The 27,925-nt window shown below is 41.7% G+C and overlaps 1 protein-coding gene across 1 annotated transcript; it reads left to right on the top strand.

Annotated features, from left to right (window-relative positions):
* Positions 1-67: 67 nt before the first annotated feature.
* Positions 68-17,217, top strand: LOC139443607 (salivary peroxidase/catechol oxidase-like). The gene is made up of 12 exons (XM_071224566.1): positions 68-191; positions 2,082-2,217; positions 2,947-3,089; positions 4,302-4,481; positions 5,065-5,140; positions 5,294-5,400; positions 10,826-10,927; positions 11,512-11,610; positions 12,149-12,863; positions 13,162-13,331; positions 14,235-14,337; positions 16,833-17,217. The coding sequence occupies exons 1-12, from the start codon at positions 68-70 to the stop codon at positions 17,215-17,217; spliced, it is 2,340 nt and encodes a 779-aa protein (XP_071080667.1).
* The last annotated feature ends 10,708 nt before the right edge of the window (positions 17,218-27,925 follow it).

Below are 27,925 nucleotides of genomic sequence, written 5' to 3'. Positions count from 1 at the left end.
TGGCCATCACCAAAACGCTACTTCTTTGTTGCCATTATCCTAAACCTGAATATTATTATCTGCAGACATGGGGCCAAGGTTCCTCCTCCTGGTGGTGGTTGTCTTCGCCATGGAACAGACAGTTGCAGCCCAGTCCACCTCAAAGGAGGCTTTCGCTGAAATACAGAAAGACCTGAAGTTATTAGAATCAGGTATAACCACAATAATGCAATGTTGTGAGATATAGACCATGACGACTCATTAAAGGGCTCAATTCAGCGAAGCCTAGGTGTGTGCCTTCATACTTGCTCATTGTGTTTGTTTAAACGCCGCATATATACCCAAAGGAAAATGTTAAATACGGGGCTGTATTTTCTTGAACTTGTAAAACCTAGCAGACACTGTCAAATATCCTTCAAATTCATTATCATGTGTGTGTGTGTGTGTTCACTGAGTAAAATAAATAACAGTTTATAGCATTTATTGACCACAAAACTTGTTTACCAAAATATTAGGCTGAAAAGAAATTGGTTCTCAGACAATAGCTTTTGAAAATATCGTGCGGGCGGGCGGCCCCTTTTTTGGCTTGTGTACACACTAGTAAGAATCCAAATCCGTATATCGTGTGTGTAACTATAAGGCGAGTTTTTCATAACTAGAATTAGGAGGCTTTCAAGGTGTGTGTGCGTGTGTGTGTGTGTGTGTGGGGGGGGGTCGTCTTATACACAGGGTTGCGTATTTTATGTTATTTTATATATATATATATATATATATATATATATATATATATATATATATATATATATATATATGCCATACATTGAACCGCTAAAAGTCATACTTGTTGTAGTTTCACTGCTATATGTCAACATTAAGTTTTCGCAATCGCGGGCGCATGGACGCTGATTGTTTCAATTTTTTCCATTCGAAATCATTTCCGGCAATGGCGATCAGCTGAACCAAAGTGCTACGCATATGGTTATTAATTTATTTCACATAAATATAGTGAAGCTGCAACTACACATGATATTGGAATAAATTATTCCTGATAAAAAAAGAGTTTCAGATACAGTTCTTCCACTCATTGTATCAAAATTCTTTAAAATTATAGCATTGGCCGAATCACCGGTAGATTCCGAGAAAAGTGTGTACAGTTGAATGCTACTTCAGGCTTAGTTTACGAGACAGGGAGCACGGTAATCTTAATCTCTGCATATAAAACCATGCCAGTCAGAACAGGAAATACAATTTAATCGGCTCATCATTATGTTTAGTGGTGTTTTATCTCCAATTTCAAATTTATATTGACCAAGTTTAATTGATATAATCTGTTCCGTTTCTCTGAATTCACTGAAGGGCTACGATGTAATTTGTGACAAACACATTTTTATTGCAAATGTAGAGATGTTGTATGCACTAGTGATGTGCTGAACTACTATTTAAAGCTGTCTGAATCACTTATTTAAAAGGCACACTATAACAGTGAATGAGATACTTGTGCATTAATATAGCACGTGGACTGCCTTCGTGATCTTTTGGTAGAGCGGCTACCCGGAGAGTGGAAGGCCGGAGTTCGATCATAATACCAAAACTTGCTTGTCCGGACTAGTACAAGCAGCAAAACATACAGGTACACATACACACACGTGCATGCACGTCACTAAAAGTGCAATAACCATGAACGCGACGTTAAACCCTATTTTACCTCACCTCACCTCATATGGAATGAGGGGGCACGGGTGGCCCAGTCGTCTAAGTCGACATGATTCGTTGTGCAGAGTTGCGTCCCTTGGGCACGCCAGAAACCTATGATTGTGGGTTCGAATCCCGGTTCTCCCCGATTATGTTTCTAGGTTTGTCAGCACAATGCCCGTTCTCGTGGGTTTCACCGAAGTGGTAAACGTCTGAGACCTGCATCACTTCGGGCTTCCCTCCCACATGAAGCTGACACGCCGCGATATAACTGGACTATTGTGAAAAGCGACGTTAAACCCAACTCACTCACTCACTAACTCACTAACTCACTCACTTACTCACTCACTCACTCATTTAGCATGACATCGTACACGTAGAAAAGAAAGTCTTCACTCGCAATATTGCAGGTGTTGACCGTCGCGGGGGGACATCGACAATTGAACAACACGCATCGTTTACACCCACATCGCCAGAGGCAATGCGACTCAGTCACGAATACAGAGAGAAGTTTCTCTCAGTACAATCTGGAAAACGGACTTCAAAGTAAGTGTTTCATAAGAGTTATTGTAGAATCGGTCAGAATCGAAAACAAGTGAACATCCTCGATGGTTGTAAACCTCAGATCATAATGGAAAGCAGTGAACACCCTTTCGCGAACACCTGGTGTCATCATTATTTGATAGTGATATATATACACATGATTATGATGGGGTCGGAATAGTACAATGGAATCTGCTTTCAAGCAGATAATATTTGATGAATATGGAAAGGATTTTGTCGCTCTTATTAACACAATCAAGACAACCATTGAAAATAGTCTAATGAATGTTTGATGGTCTGGCAACATTATTGTTAAAGAGGGAGGGTCACGGGTACCCCAGTCGTCTAAGGCGCCGCCATTCGCTCTGCTAAGTTGCGTTCCTTAGGCGCGCCAGAAACCTCTCATTGTGGGCTCGAGTCCCGATTCGCCAAGATTATATTCTAGATTTGTCAGCATCATACCCGGTAAGTGGTAAACGTCTGAGACCTGCATCACTTCCTGCTTTCTTCCAACATTAAGTTGACACACCGTGATATAACTGGGATACTGTTCAAAGCGGCGTTAATTCCAACTCACTCACTCGCTCACTTGAAGAGGGTTATGTTGAAGGTAATGGCAATAAATTGTGGCATTTCTAGGAATGTGACTTTTCATTATAGCAAAAACCCTATTATGATGCGTCATCTTTTATTGTACAAGAATGTCATATCCATCTTCATCTACGTTCACAGGGACGTCTGCAGCAACTCCGTGGTGTGTAACAAGACCGACATGTTCCGGTCAGCGGACGGCAGCTGTAACAACATCCAGCATCCTGACTGGGGAAAGAGCTTCATCCCAATGAGGAGGTTCCTTCTGCCACAGTATGGCGATGGTGAGTTCTATACATACATAGTTCTGACTCGTTCATAGTAGTGTGCTCCACGCCCGTGATACGTGCATGTGCGCTTTAGCATACATATATTCTATGTTCATGTGCTTTGGACCGCCTCCGTGGTCAAGAGGAAGGTCGGTGTTTCAATCCCGGCCACGTCATACCAATAGAATTTAAATGATAATACTTTTTGATACACTGCTGGACGTGAAGGGGCTGAACCAAGGACTGATCGGCTCAGATTCAGTATACTGTGGGGAATCCTTGTTAAACTAATTTTAATGCTGGACTTCCTCATCTGTGTTAAAGTTTTGGGAAAGACATTTTAGCAAGAGGTAGACATCGGCAGTTGCATCATATGTCCCCCGTCCTTGTTTTATGCATAGGAGTCGGAAGATCTGCTCGGACTGGAAAAATAACAAAGGGTAATATTTGCCAAGAAGTTTAACATAAGCTTCAGGTATATCGATGATCTGATATCGTTCAATAACCATCAAACGGCAAATTCCCTTCCACTGATTTACTCACATGAACTAGAAATAAAGGAGACCAGTGAGACCGCCTCATCTGTTTCATATGTATATCTGTGCATAAAGATTCAGAGTGACAAAACACTTTCTACAGGACTGTATGACAAGAGGGAAGACTTAAACTTTCCAAAAGTCAATTCTTCCTTTATGCCGAGCAATTTCCCTTTGGTGTTTACATGTCACAACTTTTGAGGTACATGCTATTTCTACAAACATTTCAAAGAGCGTCATGCCTAGAAGTTGTTTGAACAAGGTTACAACATTCAAGGCATCAGTAAAGCTTTCAAACGTTTTATGGTAGACATGTGGAAAACATTTCCAAATTGACGCACCAGTGACAAAGGTTATGTCCGATGCAGTTCCTATTTTCGAGCACCTGGTGTCATCACTATTTGATAGCGATATATACACACATGCTTATGATATGGTCACAAATCGTACAATCGACTCTGATTTTGGCAGATGATTCTTAGGAATATGGAAAGGGTTTTGTCGCTTTTATTTTATTCGACATGCCGTCTCAGTGGTCTCGCGATCACGCAAGGACGCACACGTCACTATATGCGAGCAATAATCTTGAACGCGACGTTAATCCTCATTTCCCCTTACCTCACCATGTGCGTAAACTTCATAACTTCATCTCCACACACTACACATCCCCACATATCTCTATTGTCTGCAGGCATATCCTCACCACGAATCAAGGGAGTGTATAGACGCCCGCTTGTAAGTCCTCGGCTAGTGAGCACCACTCTGCACACTGCTGACGTCGACGCCACGTCACGGAGTGACGTCACACACATGGCCATGCAGTGGGGTCAGTTTCTGGATCACGATCTCAGCAACACTCCTATACAACGCGGTGAGCTACACTCATTACATAGTCACTCCCTTGGTAACTCTGTAGAGCAACCCTATAAGAAGAACTACTGAGGTAAGACTGCAATAGGGGGTTTCGTGGTGAGTTTTCTATAATTCGCGTAGAGGAGTTTTGTTTAACGCCGCCTTTGACAGTATTCCAGTTCCATCATGGCGTGTCAGCTAAATGTGCGAGGAAAGCCTGAAGGGATGCAGGTCTCAGACATTGATCACTTTGTTGAAACCCACGAGCGTGGTATCGTGCTGAGAAACCTAGAAACATAATCTGCGCGAATCAGGTGGAGAACCCACTGTCATATGTTTCTGGCGTGTCTTAGGGAAGCAACTCTGCACTAGGAATTGCGGTAACGTCGACGACTGTGCCTCCCGATAAGTAAGTACTAATATGTGTCTGGAGTTAAGTTCCCATAGCACCCGATGAAGCTAAATTAGTGTTTCATTCACTTCATGTCTTGTCGGAACCGCCATACGTAAGATTTATTCATGATCAAATCAGAGAAGTGTATCTTGATTGGATCTTGATATTTGTCAAGTACTTGGATGAAAATACAAATTCTGTGTTTCAGGCGCAGATGGGGCTCCAATAATCTGTTGTAAGGATGACGTCCCAAATCGCACCCCTTCTGCCCACATCACCGACAGGTACATATATACTAGGAGACAACACTGCACACCGCTTCTATGAAATTAATAATACAAATGAAAAAGTTAAATTTGACAAACACAGACATAGTGCGAGTGGTACGAATGAAAAGGACTTCATCTTGAATAATGATTATCCCTACTTTCTGCCAGATATCAGTGCTTCAACATTGCCGTGCCACCAGGAGATCGAAGGTTCAACCGCACATGTCTCAACTTTGTCCGATCAGTGCAAGTGTCCAACACAAACTGTGACATTAGTGAGTACAAAATCAGAGATTCATTGGTGGTGGGCGCTACGATCAGAGTGTCATGGTGCTACGTTCAGAGAGTCATGGGTGGTATGTGTTACGTTCAGATGTCATGGGTGTGACGTTCAGAGTGTCATGGTGCTACGTTCAGAGTGTCATGGTGCTACGTTCAGAGAGTCATGGGTGGTATGTGTTACGTTCAGATGTCATGGGTGTTACGTTCAGAGTGTTATGTGTCTTACGTTCAGAGTGTCATGGGTGTTACGATCAGAGAGTCATGTGTGTTACTTTCAGAGAGTCATGGGTTGTGGGTGTAACGTTCAGAGAGTCATAGGTGTTACGTTCAGATTGTCATGGGGTTACGTTCAGATTGTCATGGTGTTACGTTCAGAGACTCATGGGTGGTGGGTGTTACGTTCCGAGGGTCATTGGTGTTACGTTCATAGTGTCATGGGCGTTACGTTTAGAGAGTCATGGGTGGTGGGTGCTACGTTCAGAGTGTCATAGGTGTTACGTTCAGAGCGTCATGGGTGTTACGTTCAGAGTGTCATGGGTGGTGGGTGTTATGTTCAGAGTGTCATGGGTGTTATGTTCAGCGCGTCATGGATGTTACGTTCAGAGTGTCATGGGTATTACGTTCAGAGCGTCATGGGTGTTACGTTCAGAGAGTAATGGGTGTTATGTTCAGCGCGTCATGGGTGTTACGTTCAGAGTGTCATGTGTGTTACATTCAGACAGTTATGGGTTGTGTGTGTAACGTTCAGAGCGTCGTGGGTATTACGTTCAGAGTGTCATGGGTGTTACGTTCAGAGCGTCATGGGTGTTACGTTCAGAGCGCCATGGGTGTTACGTTCAGAGCGTCGTGAGTGTTACGTTCAGAGTGTCATGGGTGTTACGTTCAGATTGTCATGGTGTTACGTTCAGAGACTCATGGTGGTGGGTGTTACGTTTAGAGTGTCATGGGCGTTACGTTCAGAGCGTCATGGGTGTTACGTTCAGAGAGTCATGTACAAGTATTACGTTCAGATTGTTATGGAGTCATGGGTGTTACGTTAAGAGTGTTATGGGTGTTACTCTCAGAGTGTTATGGGTGCTACGTTCAGAGAGTCATGTAGTACGTTCAGATTGTTATGGTGTTACGTTCAGAGTGTCATGGGTGTTACGCTCAGAGTGTTATGGGTGCTACGTTCAGAGAGTCATGTATTAAGTTCAGATTGTTATGGTGTTACGTTCAGAGTGTCATGGCTGTACGCTCAGAGTGTTATGGGTGCTACGTTCAGAGAGTCATGTATTAAGTTCAGATTGTTATTGTGTTACGTTCAGAGTGTCATGGGTGTTACGCTCAGAGTGTCATGGGTGTTATGCTCAGAGTGTTATGGGAGCTACATTCAGAGGGTCATAGGCGGTCGAGTGATAGGTTCAGATATTCACGGGAGGTGGGAGGTTCAAGTTTTAGGTTCAAGTGTTATTGGTTATGGTTGTAAGTGATTAAACGTAAAAGGTTCAGCAACGACATGTGAGGTGGTAGCGTAGTAAATGCAGAGCGTCATGGGAGGTGGGAATGTGATTCGCTCAGAGTACCATAGGTGGTGGGAGTGTAATACAATCACAGTGTCAGAGGTGGGAGAATTTTAGGTTCAGAGATCCATGGGTGGTATGATAGTTATAGGTTCAGGGATTCATGGGAGGTGGGAAAGTTATAAGTTCAGAGATTCATGGGTGGTATGATAGTTATAGGTTCAGGGATTCATGGGAGGTGGGAGAGTTATAAGTTCAGAGATTCATGGGTGGTGGAGAGTTATAGGTTCAGAGATTCGTGGGTGGTGGGGGAGTTTTAGGTTCAGAGATTCATGGGTGGTGGGAGAGTTATAGGTTCAGAGATTCATGGGTGTTGGAGAGTTATAGGTTCAGAGATTCATGGGTGGTGGGGGAGTTTTAGGTTCAGGGATTCATGGGTGGTGGGAGAGTTGTAGGTTCAGAGATTCGTGGGTGGTGGGGGAGTTATAGGTTCAGAGATTCGTGGGTGGTGGGGGAGTTTTAGGTTCAGAGATTCATGGGTGGTGGAGAGTTGTAGGTTTAGAGATTCATGGGTGGTGGAGAGTTATAGGTTTAGAGATTCATGGGTGGTGGGAGAGTTATAGGTTCAGAGATTCATGGGTGGTGGGAGAGTTGTAGGTTCAGAGATTCGTGGGTGGTAAGATAGTTATAGGTTCAGGGATTCATGGGTGGTGGGTGGGCTAATAGGTTCAGAGATGCATAGGGGGTGGGAGAGTTATAGGTTCAGAGATCCATGGGTGATGGGAGAGTTTTAGGTTCAGAGATTCATGGGTGGTGGAGAGTTGTAGGTTCAGAGATTCGTGGGTGGTGGGGGAGTTTTAGGTTCAGAGATTCATGGGTGGTGGGAGAGTTGTAGGTTCAGAGATTCGTGGGTGGTAAGATAGTTATAGGTTCAGGGATTCATGGGTGGTGGGTGGGGTAATAGGTTCAGAGATCCATAGGTGGTGGGAGAGTTATAGGTTCAGAGATTCATGGGTGGTGGAGAGTTATAGGTTCAGAGATTCATGGGTGTTGGGATAGTTATAGGCTCAGAGATCCATGGGAGATGGGAGTGTAATACGTTCAGATATTCATGGGTGGTGGAGAGTTATAGGTTTAGAGATTCATGGGTGGTGGGAGAGTTATAGGTTCAGAGATTCGTGGGTGGTAAGATAGTTATAGGTTCAGGGATTCATGGGTGGTGGGTGGGGTAATAGGTTCAGAGATCCATAGGTGGTGGGAGAGTTATAGGTTCAGAGATTCATGGGTGGTGGAGAGTTATAGGTTCAGAGATTCATGGGTGTTGGGATAGTTATAGGCTCAGAGATCCATGGGAGATGGGAGTGTAATACGTTCAGATATTCATGGGTGGTGGAGAGTTATAGGTTTAGAGATTCATGGGTGGTGGGAGAGTTATAGGTTTAGAGATTCATGGGTGGTGGGAGAGTTATAGGTTCAGAGATCCATGGGAGATGGGAGTGTAATACGTTCAGATATTCATGGGTGTTGGAGAGTTATAGGTTTAGAGATTCATGGGTGGTGGGAGAGTTGTAGGTTCATAGGTAGGTGCTGATAACAGGCTAGAACATTACAATAAGCAATATGAATAATTTAGTGTGGATCAAAATTTATTTTGCAGTAAATGCCTGTAGTTTCCATTGAATACAGTTACATTTACACCCACACCCATCTGCTCGAAACTTTCACTGACTTTTTATCCTCTGCTGACTTGTCTGTGTGCGGCTGTTCCGTCCACACCGCACCGCAACTGTCATCGTTGCCATCACACTCACTGGAAATGTCATCCGAAATAATTGATTCGTCCACTGGATTCCGATCTTCAATATATTCTTGCAATTCCTCGTCCTCTTCGCACAAGTTTAACTGACAACAGTGTGTGGCAAGCTGGTGATAGCTGACTCGACATATTCTTTACCGCGGGTAGCGCCAACGGAAACCGCCTCAAGGTCATGAAAATGTTGGTGCTCCCTGTTGCATTGAAAATACCTAGCTAACTTAAATTTACTAATACTAATACCAATACTAATTTAACAGGTTTATTTACAGTGTTGTCTGTCTATCTTCGGTTGAAATATAATTTGACTAAATAATAATAAACCTGGGTGACATTGAATCTAGGTCACACGACAGCGTCGTGACTATCTGTGGGAAAGAAAATCAGACTTACCGTATTCGACGTAATAACCGCCCCGCTCCAATAAGCTCCCAGGGCGATATTTGTTAATATATTGGCAAGTATAAATCCCAATTAGCACCCCTTCCAACTGATCAATGTACACAAGACTTATTTATTCGCGTATAATACACACTCGTGTGTTATATGCACCCTTAATTATGGTCAGTTTAATTCTCGAAAAATATATCTGTCGTACATAAACATTTCAGTTTGTCAGCTTAAATCACAAAATTTATCTTTCAACTCTGTTTTTTCCACCAAAATAATATTCTAATAAGAGCCCCCTATTCCCAATTTTGAGAGCACCCTGGGCGCTTATTACGTCGAATACGGTATAAGTTATTTTGTTTCCAGTGACAACATTCGTCAGGATGATTTTACTATGAATTAAAATACAAGTTGTTTGTGTGATAAGTACTGTTCAGCGACAAGAGCAGATTTAATATGTTCCATCCTGATGGTCGGATGCTGGTGTATCGAAGGAAAGGTGAAGGATTGTCTCAAGGATGCATCAAAGACGTTCACCCTTTTGGGGGCTTGGGAGTCCTAGTGTGGAGCTGCAAGGAAGACGTCTTGTCATTATCGATGGAAATTGGAAAGCTAAACGTTGTGGGGATTTCATTCTGTAACTAGTTGTTCTGTCCCTTCTCAGAAGACAGTCACAAGGGTTTCTGTTCAAACAGCGCATGTCAGGCCCAACACTGCTCGAAATATTCCAGGACTTTTAACATCAAGAACGTACCCGTGTTACCTTGGCCGTCACGCTCACCGACAGAACATCTATGGGATCATCTTGGGCGACAGATATGACAACCTCTAAACCTGCTCAACAACATACGTCATGGGAAGAGTTGGACCACATACCGGATGGCATCAGGGTGTCAAAGCCTGTCTATACGCCCGGTCGTGAGGACGTCACACTAGATACTGATGCCATTATCGAGGTGCTATGGATGCGTTCAGCTTTGTTATCAGTTTTTCATCATCTGTTTTTTAAGATAAGACAGTTGTGACCCCAGATGTGTTTGATTGCCTTTTGTTAATCCATCCCACGTGCCGTGAAATTGTCTTTAGGCTTGTACCACAAATGAATGTACTTCAAAAGATATGTAAAGTGTACATTTTCACTTTGTCTGGTCATAAGCAGGTGTATATGATATGTTGGTGTATACATTCTTTTGATCATTAGTTTATAAAATCTGATTAATCGAAAGGAGACATATATGCTGAAATTCTATGAAATCTTTTTTTTTGTCACAGTATGAAAAGGAGCGGTCGGGTAGCCTAGTGGTTAGAGCGTTCGCTCGTCACGCCGAAGACCCGGGTTCTATTCCCGACACGGGTACAATGTGTGAAGCCCATTTCTGGTTCCCCCGCCGTGATATTGCTAGAATATTGCTAAAAGCGTAAAACCATACTCACCCACTCACTAAGTACAGTATGAAAGGACGAGAGAAAACTTGAGATGTTTGTACAGCCGGCACACGTGGTGATTTCCATGGAAGCTAGTTTACGTCAAAATATTTTCTTTCGTGACATTACAGCACAATTGGATCCCAGGACTCTTTCTCCTAGCGGGTCACAGTTATTATTGATGTCAGTTAGATAGTAGAAGGGTGACTTCAGATTTATGATTATTGTGGCTTGGTATCCGTAGTATTGTACAGTCAAACAGAGTTAATGTATGTCATCTCCTTGTAGCCCCAGCAGAGCAGCTGAACCAGCTGACAGCCTATGTGGATGCATCCCAGGTGTATGGCTCGACACAAGAGGAGCAGGACGAACTCAGGGCTCACACGGGAGGTATGACACATATACATACATGAAGTGCTACACAAATTCTCCCATTGTACTATTATTGGAAATAAAAGGGACAAAACCATTTTAATGATAATAGGAAATCTCTGGTATATGTCGATTGTGCTTATGAATTGCTATGAATCGCTATCAAATAGAGATGATACCCAGTTGCACCCATAACAAACAAATGCAAAAGCAAGTCATTCGTTAACCTGGATACACAAGAGAACATATGGTACAAGAGTAATTCGGGTATCGTCTTGGTCAATATTTTGATGACTGGTGCATCTTAACTGGAAATGACCACAACATAATTATTTTGGAAAACTGTAAAATTGATTAAGCAACTTTTGAGCAAGAGCCATATGACGCTCTTTCTAATGTCAATTGTACCCCCAAAAGTTGTGAAATGTAAACATTATAGACTGACGAGACAGTTTGCTTTCAATAGTTTAAAGCATCTAACTTATGAGCTAATTAGTGTTTGAAAAAGTACATGGGAAAAGTACATGAACTGAAGCGTTCATCATTTACCAGTTTGCAAATACTAATATGGACATGTTTTTTCTACTTTTACCGTATTTCAGGATTGCTAAGAACATCATTTATGAGGCCAGAACTGTTACCTAGAAACCCTGTTAAGGATTGCATCACGTTCACTGGACCCAACTTTTGTTTCAGGGCAGGTATGTAATTGTTTATTCATGAAGGGCTTTTGGGTAGAAGTGTAGTGGAATCTGGTTACACTGAAGTCAGTAGACACTGACGTGTCTAGGTGAGACAGCAGTATTATTTAGAAACTTGGTCAGGTGATAAATGTGTATTCAATGTATACAAAGTTCTGCATCGGGTCCATCTTAATTACTCAGCTTCCATCAGACGCATTATTGATTGATCTACAGTAGTGATTCATATGTGTTCTGTTCACCAAGATATCTTCATTAGCGAGTAAAACTGTATACTGCCATTATAAAGTGAGTATAACATACTATTACTATTATAATAATATATTACCTTCACTAATAAAGCCAGTACCCTCGACCAGGTTCAGAACCATGTCCGTATTACACAAGTTCGTGTCTGGACAGACTGTCAGCATCCCATTAATTGTACAGGTATCAATTTGAACAGATCATTGGTTGCCTGCTACCGGATTTGAGTATAAGCTGGTTCTTCAATGGCTGTAGAGAAGCGTAACTGATACCTTTTATCATTTATGTACAGGTGACGAGAGAGTGGACGAGCACATGTCTCTGACAAGTATGCACACCATCTGGCTGCGGGAACACAACAGAGTGGCCAGGAGGCTTGCACGTATCAACCCACACTGGGATGATGAGCGGCTGTTCCAGGAAACCAGGAGGATTCTGGGAGCCATGATACAGCACATCTCCTACGCCGACTTCCTTCCCCTCGTCCTCTCACCCAAGTTTCTCAACAAGTTTCGTCTCCGACCATCGACTGGTCCTGTTAATATTTACAATCCCAGTATTGATGCCAGTGTTCGCAATGCCTTTGCTACAGCTGCCTACCGCTTCGGCCACTCTATGATAAGATCCTTCTTTAGTCGTCCAAACAGGAGATTTAGGGGTGGAAAAGATCTCCGACTTAGAGACTCATTTGGAAACACATCCATTATTCTTTCATCCGCTGGTGATGCTGTAAACGAGCTAACAAGAGGGCTGCTGGTCGATAGGGCCAATTCCGTTGACAGACACATCACCCCTGAAGTTACAGACTTCCTCTTCCCAGATGATGAAGGTAACAGTCTCGATTTGATGGCTTTAAACATTCAACGTGGCCGCGACCATGGCCTACCAGGGTACAATGCTTGGCGGAGATGGTGTGGGCTCCCAGAAGCTAAAGATTTTAAAACAAAACGTGGAGGTCTTGTGGATCATCCTGATGATGCTGCAGCTGCTCTAGAGTTGGTGTATAGGTACGTTGAAAGCAGATAGAAGTCTGATACAGGGAGAGATCAAGGATAATCCAAAGTAGATAATAGCGATAAGAGACTTGATCAAACTCGGAATGGGAGCGGTGGTGTGTAGAGTTTAGGTCAGGATTTAAGAGGCTGCCTTTGTCCGTTTTTAAGGTACTAGCTTATCAATCAGATGAGATTGGACTGTGGGCACTATAGAAGAGATAAACAGTTTTTGTCTGTATGACATTCGTCAAGGCTGTATTAAATGCTGTCAGTGTTAATTATAAATGCCCTTTAAATTTAATACTTATAGATCTCCTGAAGACATCGACCTGTTCTCCGGGGGCGTGTCTGAACGCCCAGTTGGTGGAGGTCTCCTAGGGAACACGTTCTCCTGTATTGTTGGCCGTCAGTTTGAACTGCTGAAAGTGGGCGACAGATTCTGGTATGAGACGAATAATGATGTCGTCAGGTTTACCCGAGGTATGTAGCCCCCTGTGAACATCAGACGAGTATTTCATGATACAGTCAAGTCCCATTAATCCGACATGGTTGGTTGCATATGTTTATGTCGGATTATATCAATAGTTCAACTTATCCTATGCATTTGAGTGAGTGGGAGTTTCACGCCTTTATAATCCATGTTTGATAAAAGAGACAAATCCGTTTCCATAATAATAAGGCTATATCATGGGCTGTATCATGAGCATGTGTTTATAAATCACCATCATATACCGATGATACCAGGTGTTCGCGAATTGGTGAGCGTATCCTGTCCCACCGGTGGCACCCGTCACATGTAAAGGCAATTCCGATGTCCAAACATAATGATGCAAGATGCCAAAATATGGACATACATCGGACATTCATCCACAGGACTACCATAGAACCTTTTGGGTCTTGATCACACATCTTTTGAACAAGTGTCACATGACGCCCTTTGAAATCTGCGAAAGTCATGTCACTTCGGCGGACACCAAGATCTAGGTAGTGTTGCTTGCTAATGTGTGACCGCCTCCGTGGTCTAGTGGTAGAGCGTCCGCCCGGAGAGCGGAAGGTCGATCCCCGACCGCGTCATACCAAAAGACGTTAAAAGATGGTACTTGGTGTTACCTTGTCTGGCGCTCGGCATTAAAGAGCTAAAACAAGGACTGGTCGGCTCGGAGTCAGTATACTGTGTCTGAGAGGGGTATTCATGTTAAACTGCGGCATGGTATCTCAGTGGGCTAGCACTATAAATCGGCATCAGTCCGGACTAGTACAAGCAGCCACACAAACACACACACGTACATGCACGTCGCTATATAAGTGCAATAATCTTGGACGCGACGTTAAACCCCATTTCACCTCACCTCACCTGCTAATGTGTGTTTCCTCTCCCATCAGGACAGCTGTCTGAACTCCGTGCCTCGTCTCTCTCCCGTGTGGTCTGCGACAACACCGACACCTACAAGATCCAGCCTAACGCCTTTAGAAAAATAGGAAACGGGTGTGTACAATGGTTGTAAATACTGCTACGAGGTTACTTTCAAACTGAAGCACTAAAGTTGACCAAGAAATCGTTACGTAAAAAAATAAATTGGGAAATCAGCAAATGACCACACTGAATCACTTAGTAATCCATACAAATGTTGAAACACACAGTTGTAGGTTTACAATAAACACGGGGGCACGGATGGCCCAGTCGTCTAAGGCGCCGCGATTCGCCAGAAACCTATGATTGTGGGTTCGAATCCCGGTTCGCCCCGATTATGTTTCTAGGTTTGTCAGCACCATACCCGTGCCCTCGGATTTCAACGAAGTGTTAAACGTCTGAGACCTGCATCACTTCGGGCTTTCCTCCCACATTATGCTGACACGCCGCGATTTAACTGGAATACTGTTAAAAGCAGCGTTAAACCAAACTCACTCACTCACACTACAATATACACAGCCGCAATAACTAACAAGCCCCATAATATGTTTGGTCACTGTGACAGACCTGTGTCCATTCTGGAAAACGGAATAGTGTTTGAAGCTGGCGGGAATTCAGTGTTTTCAGATAGGTATCCAATCCACACTTGGCAAATAGATAAGACATACATGCAGCTGAGGCCGAAAAGGGTCTCGAACGCTCTATTACAGCCTTCTAGATACAGTCCGAAACTTCTTGAAAGATCAAACCTAACATATTGGTAAACCAGGGGCGGTAACTCTATATTCCACTCACTCCGTGCCGCCGTCAGTACTCGACATTTTACAAGCGCTTCAATCTTTTGCTGCCACTGACAATCATTACAAATACACTAACTAACTATATTGCCATATAACAATACTGAACTAAAACACATACAGACACTTAAACTTACAAGATACAGATGCTGATAATCTACAGCCACAACTAATGTACCTCTACCTGTATTTAGTAAATACAAATTGTCAACGCTAGGGAATAATCAGTATAGATTATCTGCTGAAACAGATTCCAGTTGGCGTTAAATGAAATGATTTGAATGTACCTCTAAAAAGAATTCCGGGGTAGAAGTGGTCCTCAACAACATATGATTGTCGGATAAATGGATCATTTGGTCAGGTTATGAGACTTGGTTGATTGCATGTGTTGTCTGCCCTGATGGCGTTGATCGGTGCTCATGCACTGTCGCTGGTTTGCCTGATCCCGATTAAATTATTGACAGGTCGCCGTGATATCTCTGCCTTAAAAAAACACTTTCACTTGATAAAAGAGATTGAGACGCAACGGCTGTGAGTTAGTGAGTGAGTAATTAGGTTAGCAATATTTCATCAATATCACGGCGGGGACCAGAAAAAGGCACTGTTCCAAAGTGATTGTATTGGTTTGTTTAACGCCGCCATATTCATATTAGCCATATTCCAACTATATCACGGCTGTCTCTAAATCATGAGCATCGATCTACGCAAATGAGATACGATGACTTCACCCAATCAACGAACCTGACCACCATCCGATCCCGTCAGTCGCCTTTTACGACAAGCATGGGTTGCTTAAAATCAATTCTGACAGGTCAGGCGGACTTAACAGGCACAAAAAATACATTGTTGCAAGGGGTTCTTCTTAAAAAAATATTTTCAGGCTCATAGGTTTAATTAAAAAAGGGGGCGGTCGGTAACCTAGTGGTTAGTGGTTAAATTTGCTCGTCACGCCGAAGACCCGGTTTCAATTCCCGACATGGGTACGATGTGTGAAGCCCATTTGTGGTGTCCCCTGTCGTGATATTGCTGGAATATTGTTAAAAGCGGCGTAAAACCATACTCACTCACTAATTAAAAAAGATCTGGTTTTGCAGCTGTTGCTGAATATGTTTGATCTAATCCCCATTCAAACCCCACCCCAACCCTGTCGAGAACATAAAATGGTCGACTCAGGCTTACAATCCCTTGGGACAATTAATCCGTAAATCCTCGAAGCTCGTTGGTTATTCTCTTAATGTTACATTAACAGAATTAACAGAATCAGACTTTAATAGAAACTTTAATATCTAACATACACCTTCACACATGTATTCCCCAGTAGAACCGCCTCCGTGGTCTAGTGGTAGAGCGTCCACCCGGAAAGCGGAAGGTCCGGGATTCGATCCTCGGCCAGATTCACCTTCACATATGTTTTCCCACTATGGCCGCCTCCGTGGTCTAGTGGTAGAGCGTCCACCTGGAAAGCCCGGCCGCAACATACCGAAAGACTAAATATATGGTACTTGTTGTTACTCTGCCTAGCGCTGGGCATTAGGGGGCTAAAACAAGGACTTGTCGGCTCGGAGTCAGTATACTGTGTCTATTCTTGTTCAACTGCGGCATGGTATCTCTGTAAATCGGCATCAGTCTGACTAGTACAAGCAACCACACAGACACGTGCATGCACGTCGCTCTATAAATCTTGGACGCGACGTTAAACCCCATTTCACCTTCACCTCACCTATTCCACACGAAATGATATACCGATTTTAAACAATTTATCCCGTGTTACAGGAACAAAATGAGACTTTGCAGAAAGCTGCCAGCAGTGGACTTGAGGGCTTGGCGGGACTCGAAGAAAGGAATATGGTCCCACTGGTCAAGGTGGTCAAGCTGCTACCTCGGAAAGAGGACACGCACTAGGAGATGTCAGCGGAAGAGTCGTGGATGTCCCGGGGCGTCCAGGGAGAAGAAGGCGTGTAACTCGGGGTGTACGTTTGGGCATTGGGCGTCCTGGGGTCACTGTGTGCAGGGGTGTCGCTACAGAACACGCGTGTGCACCTGTAGAAGGTGCCGCTACGGGGACCTCTTCCAGTCAAAAGAGTGTGATCGGTTCACCATCTTCAAGCACACAATAGGGTGTAAAAGAATGTATGGCATCTTTAAACACTGGAACTGAGACATGTTCTCACTCAGCTTCTTGATCAAATAAAGCAGAGCATACTTGAACTCGATTTGTTATATTTAGTCTGTACAAGATACATAAAGCGCACATAAATATTTAAGTAATATATAAGTAGAAAAGACACATAATAAAACCAAAACTAGTAATATGTTTTCACAACAATGCTGAAACTTCCTGAATCATTTGTTATTGTTTTGAAGGACAAGGGGTATTAAGTTGACACAATCATATTGGTATGCATGAAATTGTTGACATTGATATATTTATGGTGGTAAAGTTATTCAATTATTGACAATTATTCACGCTGTCCAAAAGTGCTAATTACGCGCTACACAAGAACGTTTCCTGCACTGTGATATGTTTAGGTCAGTCACCGTACTCCTTGACAAGCAGACCTCGCTACACTGAAAGTGGTCAACGTTTCCTGCATAGCGATATCTTTTAGGCCAGTCCCCGTACCCCTTGACAGGCAGACCTCGCTACACTGAAAGCGGTCAACGTTTCCTGGATAGCGATATGTTTTAGGCCAGTCCCCGTACACCTTGACAGGCATACCTCGCTACACTGAAAGCGGTCAACGTTTCCTGCAAAGCGATATGCTGCAGGCCTATCCCAGACCTCTCGACAGGCAGATCCGCTACACGGACATGGGTCGACGTTTCACCGCAGCAAAATGCTGTACGGGGAAATAGGTCGGATAGAGATAGACTGGTACCCTGCTCTTTGCCTCTTAGCGGATGCAGGCGAGATGCGCAAGGGCTCTAAGGCAGGCAAACCAGTCTAGGACAGAGGGAAGCTCCCTCTAAAAAGTGTACCGACTAACACAAACGTGTTTAGCGTTTTAATGTACAGTTTTCAAAATATTTTCATAATTATGTATCACGTATGCCCGCATAGCATTATACATATTTTGAGACAGAGATAACGTTGCTTTTAAAAGCGTGTTTACATCTTTACAAATATTACTCATCCTCATGTAGCGTTCTCAAACCAAAAACAAATAAAGCACGGCGCATGGCGCCTTGCAATAAACTGAGGGGCAAAATAATCTATACCTCTCAGTTGATTTTATCATATGTTGTATTTTCAGTTTCCAAATATCTTAAGTCCGCGCTATTATGTTTTAAAAAATAACTGTACTTAGATAATTCACATAAAACACAACTGCTGATGTGTACCTTAGCATTTATCTTTAAAAATCAATGTTAGGCTTTTTTCGGCACAAATTTACAACATTTCAACCATTGTAGGGATCATGTGGTTGCAAATTCCTTTCTTAGCTGAGTCTTCACTGAACTAAGTAATCTTTACACAAAATTACCCAGCCACAGCTACTATTTACAAACTGTTGCAGGAGAGGGGTTCAATAGACATAATCAAATTTAACACCAAAAAAAATTCAATGTTCAAATACAAAAAAAACATACTCGGGGTACTTTCTTTTCTCCCTCGGTTTATTGATAACAAAACATATGTGAAAAAGGTTATGTAAGGGTAGTTTGAATGAAGGCAAAAAGTGTGAATGTGGGATAGTGAGTTATTCGAAGAGGGATTTGTGAATTCTAGGATATACAAATAGTTTGTTGTTAATTCTGTATGCACTTGCATAAATATGTGATTTGCAGGGAAACCAATCATGTCCTAAAGTCCCTGATGGATTGTAGGAGACTTACATCAACCATATCTTGGAGAATAATATATCTACAAATTGAATAATATATGAATAAAACAATCCTGGTACAGATATGAAGCAACTATTTGTACATAATCTCTACATGGGTACAATGTGTGAAGTCCATTTCAGGTGTCCCCTGCCGTGATTTTGCTAGAATATTGCCCAAAACGGCGTAAAACCATTCTGGTTGGTCTAAGAGAGATAACGCGGAAATATCGATGCGGTCATAATTGCTTGGTACAAATAGATACAAGTAGACATTGATGCAGTACAGCAAATGTTTCCTCCGAATAATGTCAAATACAAATATAGTACGCATAGCAATGGTACGAGAGGAATGGTGTTAAGTACTAAAATCTATTGGTATTAGAATTTTTGTTGTGTGATAGTTTGATACGGTTTTTACTATTCAGTTTGGCGATCAAGGTTTGTGGTGTGATTACTTCCGGTTTACATTTAAAGTATGTTTAGAAGAATGTTGACTATGTTCTACCCACCATTGTGAATATAGACCGCCTCCATGGTCTTGTGGTAGAGCGTCCGCCCGGAGAGCGGAAGGTTCGGGGTTCGATCCCCGACCGCGTCATACCAAAAGACGTTAAAAGATGGTACTTGGTGTTACCTTGTCTGGCGCTCGGCATTAAGGGGCTAAAACAAGGACTGGTCGGCTCGGAGTCAGTATACTGTGTCTGAGAGGGGTATTCATGTTAAACTACGGCATGGTATCTCAGTGGGCTAGCACTATAAATCGGCATCAGTCCGGACTAGTACAAGCAGCCACACACACACACACACACGTACATGCACGTCGCTATATAAGTGCAATAATCTTGGACGCGACGTTAAACCAAATTTCACCTCACCTCACCTCATTGTGAATATATCATGCAAACATTTTCAAAGGAAAATATTACACCAATTTAGTGAACGAATTGCAAAATTACAGACCAATCTGTTGATTATATGAATATATTAAGTAAACTAAATTACCGTAAAGCACCATATACAATGGTAAGAATCATACATTACATACAACGAACTACTGTAGAAGAAAACAAAAAGGAAGCAGCTTTATTTTCAGAAAATGTTTTGTTCATAGGACGGAAATGTAAGGAAGGTAATGTGAAAATACAAACAAAAATCAGAATGGTTTGAATTAGTGACATTTTCATTAAAATGCAACCTTCTGTTTCATTGTATATGTGACACGTGCCCAAAAGGACTAAGTCATGTTGAGCGGTATCAATTACTGGACAATATTTTTTTGGCATAAGATATTATCCCTTATCACAATGGTTTTCTGGGGGCTTTAAGAATAGCAGAGGTTTCATTCGCTCCCTTTATGATAAGGAGCATGGACGGCATAAAATTATGATGAAACGCTTAAAAACCTTGTAATTGAAATGAAGCAAAAAACAACAGTTACTAGTAAACTAAATATGTAAGGTGTGAACGTGGTTAGGTATTCTATATGTGACAACAAACATTTTTAACAATATAGAAACATGACAAACGTGAAACAATACTGTGCTGAACTTTGCACCCTGAGGAATCACCACACATAGATAACAATTTGTTTTTATATAATACCAAACAATATGGAAAATGTATGTACTTATTTGGCATCATCTGTTTCCCTGTTCGAACTCAATGCAATTTTGAAACATTATTTCACAAAGTCATACTTTATAGAAGCCTGGTATTTATTCTTCTTGAACAATCTGTTGCAACAGAGCCTGACGGGAGTAGAGGACTGAGTTCCAGGCTTGAATTCCAACCTGACATGTGTCTTCCTGGCTGCCTAAATAACATACGCCGAATTTCAAAGCTAGTGCTCAATAGAGCTTTTCGGGTAAAGGAGATAAACACTCACTGCCATTCAAGGACTTAAATAAATTTGTTTTGGTGAGGCAAGGAAAGCCGCATATAGCCCGCACATGTGTTTCTTGAAAACACCATGAGAAAAATCAGCATCTATATGTTAAAATAGTTTTTGAAGTTTCGTTTAGTTTTCTAAGAAGGTAGAAGAAAAACAAGTCTGAGTACGTCAGATTATTTGAGAAAACAAAAACGAGTTCCAACAGGTTTGAGTAAATGACTTGCAAATAGAAAGTGGAGCTCTCGTGTGCTCCCTTTTCCGTCTAGAGCATCTTTGTTTGGAACCAAATTGTTCAACAGAATCCTTCACATTGTAGGGGGCACGGGTGGCCCAGTCGTCTAAGGCGCCGCGATTCGCTGTGCAGAGTTGCGTCCCTTGGGCACACCAGAAACCTATGATTGTGGGTTCGAATCCCGGTTCGCCCCGATTATGTTTCTAGGTTTGTCAGCACCATACGTGATATAACTGGAATACTGTTAAAAGCGGCGTAAAACCCAACTCACTCACTCACTCACCTTCACATTGTAGTTTTTAAAGAGGAGTATGGAAAGAGCATAATCTGTCCCAACTTCAAGGGAAGTAATAAGGTTGAACCAGATAATTACAGGGGAATGACACTTTATGTAAGGTATTGGCTTCCATTCTGGACAGACGCCTCCAGTCCTGGTGTGACAATATCAATATCTTAAGTGAACCACAAACAGGTTTTAGACCAGCATAATCCAACACAGACCAAATATTTACTCCATGCATCTGTATAGTTTTACACAATCTCATTAAAATCAGATCTTAGTTCTCGCTACCGCTAGACAAAGATCTGAGGACATCCCATTAGGGGTCACGTCAGAACGACCTTTCATCCGACCAATCAGAGCGTCGCTTACCAGATCATGAAAGTGACAGTCGAAATGTGATTTCTAATTATGCAGCCTCGAAAACTTTAAAACGGGGTATTCCGAACGATAGTTACTTGCTTAACGACTGAATCTATACAATACAGACCATATATTAGCCATTCGAGAATGTTCTTTTGTTCAGGTTTTTAAATTTTTAAGCGAGAATTTGTCAAAATATGTTTCGAAGCGTAGTCGCCAATTTGCAGTTAGTGCCGTAAAGCACGAGAAAGCTGACTTCTGATTGGCTAATGTCGGCTAATGTCGTCAGTAATTCCATTGGTCGGTCAGAGTTCGCGAAAGGTCGGTCTGACGTGACCCTGTAATTGGATGTCCTCAGATCTTTGTTTAGCGGCAGCGAGAACTGAGATCTGCTTTCAATGAGATTGAGTTTTACATATCGGAGACCAAGGGTAGATTTTACTGCATCTTTATTGACTTTTCGTAGTTTTCGACAGAGTAAACCACACCATTCTTAAAATTTTAAATCAAGTGGGAATAAATTGGAACTTTCTACGATTACTAGAATCGTGGTACTCTTACTTATCATAAAGTGTTCTAATGAAGGACGGTCTTTCTTATTATTTCACCTTTAATGTCGGTTTTGAGCCCAAAACTTTTTTATTATCTTTTTAAATGAACTCACAGTGATGGAATAAAATGGTGGTCAAGGCATATTTATTAGTAGTGCGATACCACGTCTATTTGCATTATTATACTCAGACGATGGGCCGTCTGTTGCGGACAGTACTTTACAGCTACAAAAAACATTAAATGTTCTTGAAGTAAATTTAAATAAAATATTGAAAAGCTTCGAAAAATGGTACTTAAGTTGTGAATGTTTTATAAATACTTAGGTCCAGTTTTCACCCCCAAGTCGTGGAGTAGGACCCTCAGCAGTCTAACAGCTCAAGCAAACAACTCAATCAGATTCATCAACTACTATCAAAGAAAAATGGATACCTATCATTTCAAGATGCCTTGAAAATATTTGACTGTGTTGTCGTTCCGATTTTGTGTTACGGAGCTGAAGGTTTGGGGTACATAGTGCAACAAATTAATTGAAAATGTCCAAATATCGTTCAGTAAAGATATATTCGTCTCTCTAAGAATAAACTTAATAATATGGTACTTGGAGAGTGTGGCAAACTCCCTCAACAGTCTATCTGTATGACAAGAACAGTAACGTATTGGTGCAGACTTCTTCCTCATGACTGGTAAATCATGGTGAATCACGCATGCTGGAGTAATATATATTACTCCAGCATGCGTGATTTACCATGCTATATTATGTACTGTGGGATGTATATTTTCGGGTTTCCTTCTCAATATTACACAGTACAAACCGATTGTGTAATAAAATAACTCAACTTCGGTGAAACCCACGAGCACGGGTATGGTGCTGACAAACCTAGAAACATAATCGGGGCGAACCGGGATTCGAACCCAGAATCATAGGTTTCTGGCGTGCCCAAGGGACGCAACTCGACACAGCGAATCGCGGCGCCTTAGACGATTGGGCCACCCGTGCCCCCCACAAATGAAGATGGATGAGCTGATATTGTTAAAGATGACGATGGCGATGTATTTGGAGTTGGTGTTGTTTGTTTTTAACGCCGCTCTCAACAATATTCCAGCTATATGACGGCAGTCTGAAAATAATCCAGTCTGGACCAGACAATCCAGTGATTGATATCATGAGCATCGATCTACACAATTGGGATACGATAACATGCATCAACCAAGTCAGCGAGCCTGACCACCCGATCCTGTTAGTCGCCTCTTACGACAAGCACAGTCACATGTTACGACAAGTATGGCTTACTGAAGACCTATTCTAACCCGGATCTTCCGGGTCCAGGTATCTGACACGAAATCGAACACAGTATATTCCGGCATGATCCGTTATCAATCCGATTAGGCCCATTGTCCAGAGCTAGACAAAACTTAAATTCTCTGAGAGATATTGGGCTGAGAGCTGGTATCCTGAATCACGCCTGATGTGAAAACTACGTGATCCAAAGCAGAATAAAATGAAATTGGAAAGCAACACTAAATTAACGAAATGTAAAATAATGTTTTTTCATGACATATTGAATACAGATGCGATTATTCCTGGGTGTCGGACAATGACAATTGTGGTTGACAACATGAAACTATGTTCCTTGAGAGGCTGCGTAGAAGCGAAAATAGATCTTAATTATGCATAATATGCAACGTGCAGTCACACATGTATATCTGTCACACATGACCTGCTTTAATAAGTTCATTTATAATGTTGTTTATGCCCTCACAAAAGGCGGACAGATTTATTACAAGGTATATATAAACGCCTAAGCATACAATTCGCCAATCCGAAATTGTATGAAATAAGCCACAAAAGTGGGGGAATCGACGCATACACGCACATGACTAAGAAAAAGGAACCCAAATAGCGAGATAGAGAGGAGGAGGCTTGGGAGGAGGTGGTTTTAAGTTGCTAAAATGAGACAGGGCAAAACACATCTGGAGCGGGCGGCTATCCAAGTGGAGATGCGCGTTAATCAGAAAGCTAACGTGGATGACGTCACCGTTTACGTCATATCTTTTAAGTGACGTATTGATTCCCGCCATGAGGTGTAACCGGGCAGCGCACATGAAGCGCAGCTGGTTTTTTTCCCATAAAACAATTTTTTGAAATTTTTTGCATTTATAATGCGCCAGACTCCATTCACCAAGTGAATGCCCATAGCGCTGCACTATTACTACCCCGGTCAGTGGATCAGTGAGCACTCGAATTTCATTCTCATCTCCCTGGAGAGTATACAACGGAAGCTGCCTGTGAGGCGCTAGAAGGTTAACAGCCACATTACCATCTCATCCTATCGGATACCCACTCACTGATGGGTGAACAGAGGCACATTTCGAACAAAGTCACTTGCCACATGTGGCAAGGAGACACCACATGTGGTACATGTGCTTCGGCGCAGGGCAGGACCGAAGCCCTAGAAACTCTCAAGAGTCAAGCTGCTTAACGTGGTCACCCATCCAACTACTCTCCGAGACCGACCACCTTCACCTGACCACGTGCCACCACGCTGGCAAAGAAATGTGAACTATGAACCACAATCCCGCACTGCTCATCCACAAACTTATTCAAGATCGACCTGAATAGAGCAGATGTAATCAAAATTTTGTTTGTTTGTTGCAAAATGCAGCAATATACAGCAATATTCCGGTTAAATGACGGCGGTATGTAAATAATAATCTTTACCAGACAACCGTATGTTATAATAACACGATTGCAAATGTGTATTAAAGCGACAAAACCCTTTTCATATTTATTCTTTCATCCAGTGGTCCTATGTTTAACGTGTACTTAATGATATATAACGTGGTGCTATGTTTTACATGTCCATTACGATGTATAAAGTGGTCCTATGTTTAACACGTGCACCCCGATGTGCAATGTGCCCCTGTATTTAACATGTACAGCACGATGTATAAAGTGGTCCTGTGTTTAACATGTCCATTACGATGTATAAAGTGGTCCTATGTTTAACACGTGCACCACGGTGAACAAAGTGGTCCTATATTTAACATGTACAGCATTTAACATGTACAGTATAAAGTGGTCCTGTGTTTAGCATGTCAATTACGATTTATATAGTTGTCCTATATTTAACATGTCCATTACGATGTATAAAGTGGTCCTCTGTTTAACATGTCAATTACGATTTCAATAAAACTGAACCGCAAAAGAAACGTCACCCCATGTAACAGTGCATGAAAAGTTGTCCTTTATATAACTGGGTATTTTATTTCAAAGTTTCTACAATTTAACATTACTTTGTCCTGAAAAATGAATTTGATGATCAAAAACCCCAAAGCAGATGACAATAAAACCGATCGCCCAAACGCATCATGGCAACGGCCATGGTATTTAACATGTCAATTACGATGTAAAAAGTGGTCCTCTGTTTAACATGTCAATTACGATGTATAAAGTGGTCCTATATTTAACATGTCAATTACGATGTATGAAGTGGTCCTATATTTAACATGTCAATAACGATGTATCAAGTGGTCCTATATCTAACATGTCAATTACGATGTATAAAGTGGTCCTACGTTTAACATGTCCATTAAGATGTATGAAGTGGTCCTATATTTAACATGTCAATTACGATTTATAAAGTGGTCCTATATTTAACATGTCCATTACGATGTATAAAGAGTTCCTCTGTTAACATGTAGATTATGGTGTATAAAGTGGTCCTATATTTAACATGTCCATTACGATGTAAAAAGTGGTCCTACGTTTAACATGTCCATTACGATGTATGAAGTGGTCCTATATTTAACATGTCAATGACGATATATAAAGTGGTTTCTATATTTTACATGTCCATTACGATGTATAAAGTGGTCCTATATTTAGAATGTCCATTAAGATGTACAAAGAGGTGCTATGTTTAACATGTCCATTACGATATGTAAAGTGGTCCTATATTTAACGTGTTCATTACGGTGTACAAAGTGGTCCTATCTTTAACATAAATGAGGATATATCTCTTAATTCAAGTTATGAACAACGGTGTCAAGGTTACTCATCGTGATTTCGGTGCTCTAGGATATTTTTTTATGAAGGAAACAAACGAGCTAAAATATACATTTAGCCGCGAGGTACTTAGTGAATCGAACGTCGACCGCTAGCATACACCATCCCATCGCTCCGTCATAGTCATAAATTATGTTACATTTTTAATCTCTTAATTCTGTGACCTTCATCTACAATATATTAAGTATATTTACGTACATCTCCTCGCAATTGACACATTATCAAGCATTGTCCTCAGAAGTAGCTGATAATAAATCATCGATGACGTATGAGGATGGGTCATATTACACACGTGACATTCAGAAATTATTAGCCAATCAGAGACCCTCACGTAGAAAAGATAAGGTTCCCTTTAAGGATATATCTCTGTATGAGTGGTTAATTCTGCAAACAGGGGCATATTATACGAAGGTAAAGTATGATTCTTATCTTGTCCTAATCTAAATAACCCAGGTTAGATCAAATTGTTTTATGTTATTGGAGATTTTGGGTCTTGTTCTCCTGTAAATGAATAGCACCCATTCAGGTTGTTTGAACGTCGAACATGAATGTGCACAAAACATGTCTGAACCATGTTACTCGCAATCACATGTAATCACATACTTTATACAACATCAGTCAACACATACTATCTAAATTGCAACACATCCTGTATACAACATCCGTTAACACATCTTATGTGCAACATCTGTAAACACATCCTATATACGACATCCGCCAACACATCATATATGCAACATCCGCCAACACGTCCTATATACATGTCAACACATCCTACATACAACATCCGCCAACACATCCTACATACATGTCAACACATCCTACATACAACATCCGCCAACACATCCTACATACATGTCAACACATCCTACATACAACATCCGCCAACACATCCTACATACATGTCAACACATCCTACATACAACATCCGCCAACACATCCTACATACATGTCAACACATCCTACATACAACATCCGCCAACACATCCTACATACATGTCAACACATCCTACATACAACATCCGCCAACACATCCTACATACATGTCAACACATCCTACATACAACATCCGCCAACACATCCTACATACATGTCAACACATCCTATATACAACATCCGCCAACACATCCTACATACATGTCAACACATCCTATATACAACATCCGCCAACACGTCCTATATACATGTCAACACATCCTATATACAACATGTCATCACATCCTATATACATATCAACACATCCTTTATAAATTTCAACGCATGATCTATCCATCTATTCATCTATCAACCTATACAATGTGTGAAGCCCATTTCTGGTGTCCCCTGCAGTGATATTGCTGGAATATTGCTAAAGGCGGCGTAAAATCAAACTCACTCACTCACCATATACAACATTTCAATACACCTTATATGCAACATTTCAACACATCCTATATACAACATCCGTCAACAATCTTATATACAACACCCGTTGTCTGTTGCTGCTTTAAAGAAGTAGAATATGTCAAATTGTGTCCGGCAGACCTCCAAACATTATTTGTTATGGTTCAGATGAGGTTTCACATTATAGAACGGTGCCATGTTTTCCAGAGACCATGTATGTATAAGTCCTTCAGATACTGTCCGCGTGTACTCTAAATATTGTGTCGCCAGAC

This window comes from Haliotis cracherodii, unplaced genomic scaffold (genome assembly GCF_022045235.1).
Source record: "Haliotis cracherodii isolate W230 unplaced genomic scaffold, xgHalCrac1.p SCAF_5, whole genome shotgun sequence".
Taxonomy (NCBI): Eukaryota; Metazoa; Mollusca; class Gastropoda; order Lepetellida; family Haliotidae; genus Haliotis; species Haliotis cracherodii.
This window is presented reverse-complemented; position numbering and strand designations above follow the sequence as displayed.

What these genes read in the sequence shown, in the direction of transcription:
- LOC139443607 (XM_071224566.1), top strand. Translation starts at nt 68, where the DNA reads ATGGGGCCAAGGTTCCTCCTCCTGGTGGTGGTTGTCTTCGCCATGGAA. An exon ending in CAACACAAACTGTGACATTA is followed by an intron (nt 5,401 to 10,825) that starts GTGAGTACAAAA and finishes ATCTCCTTGTAG; the next exon opens with CCCCAGCAGAGCAGCTGAAC. An exon ending in TGTCGTCAGGTTTACCCGAG is followed by an intron (nt 13,332 to 14,234) that starts GTATGTAGCCCC and finishes CTCTCCCATCAG; the next exon opens with GACAGCTGTCTGAACTCCGT.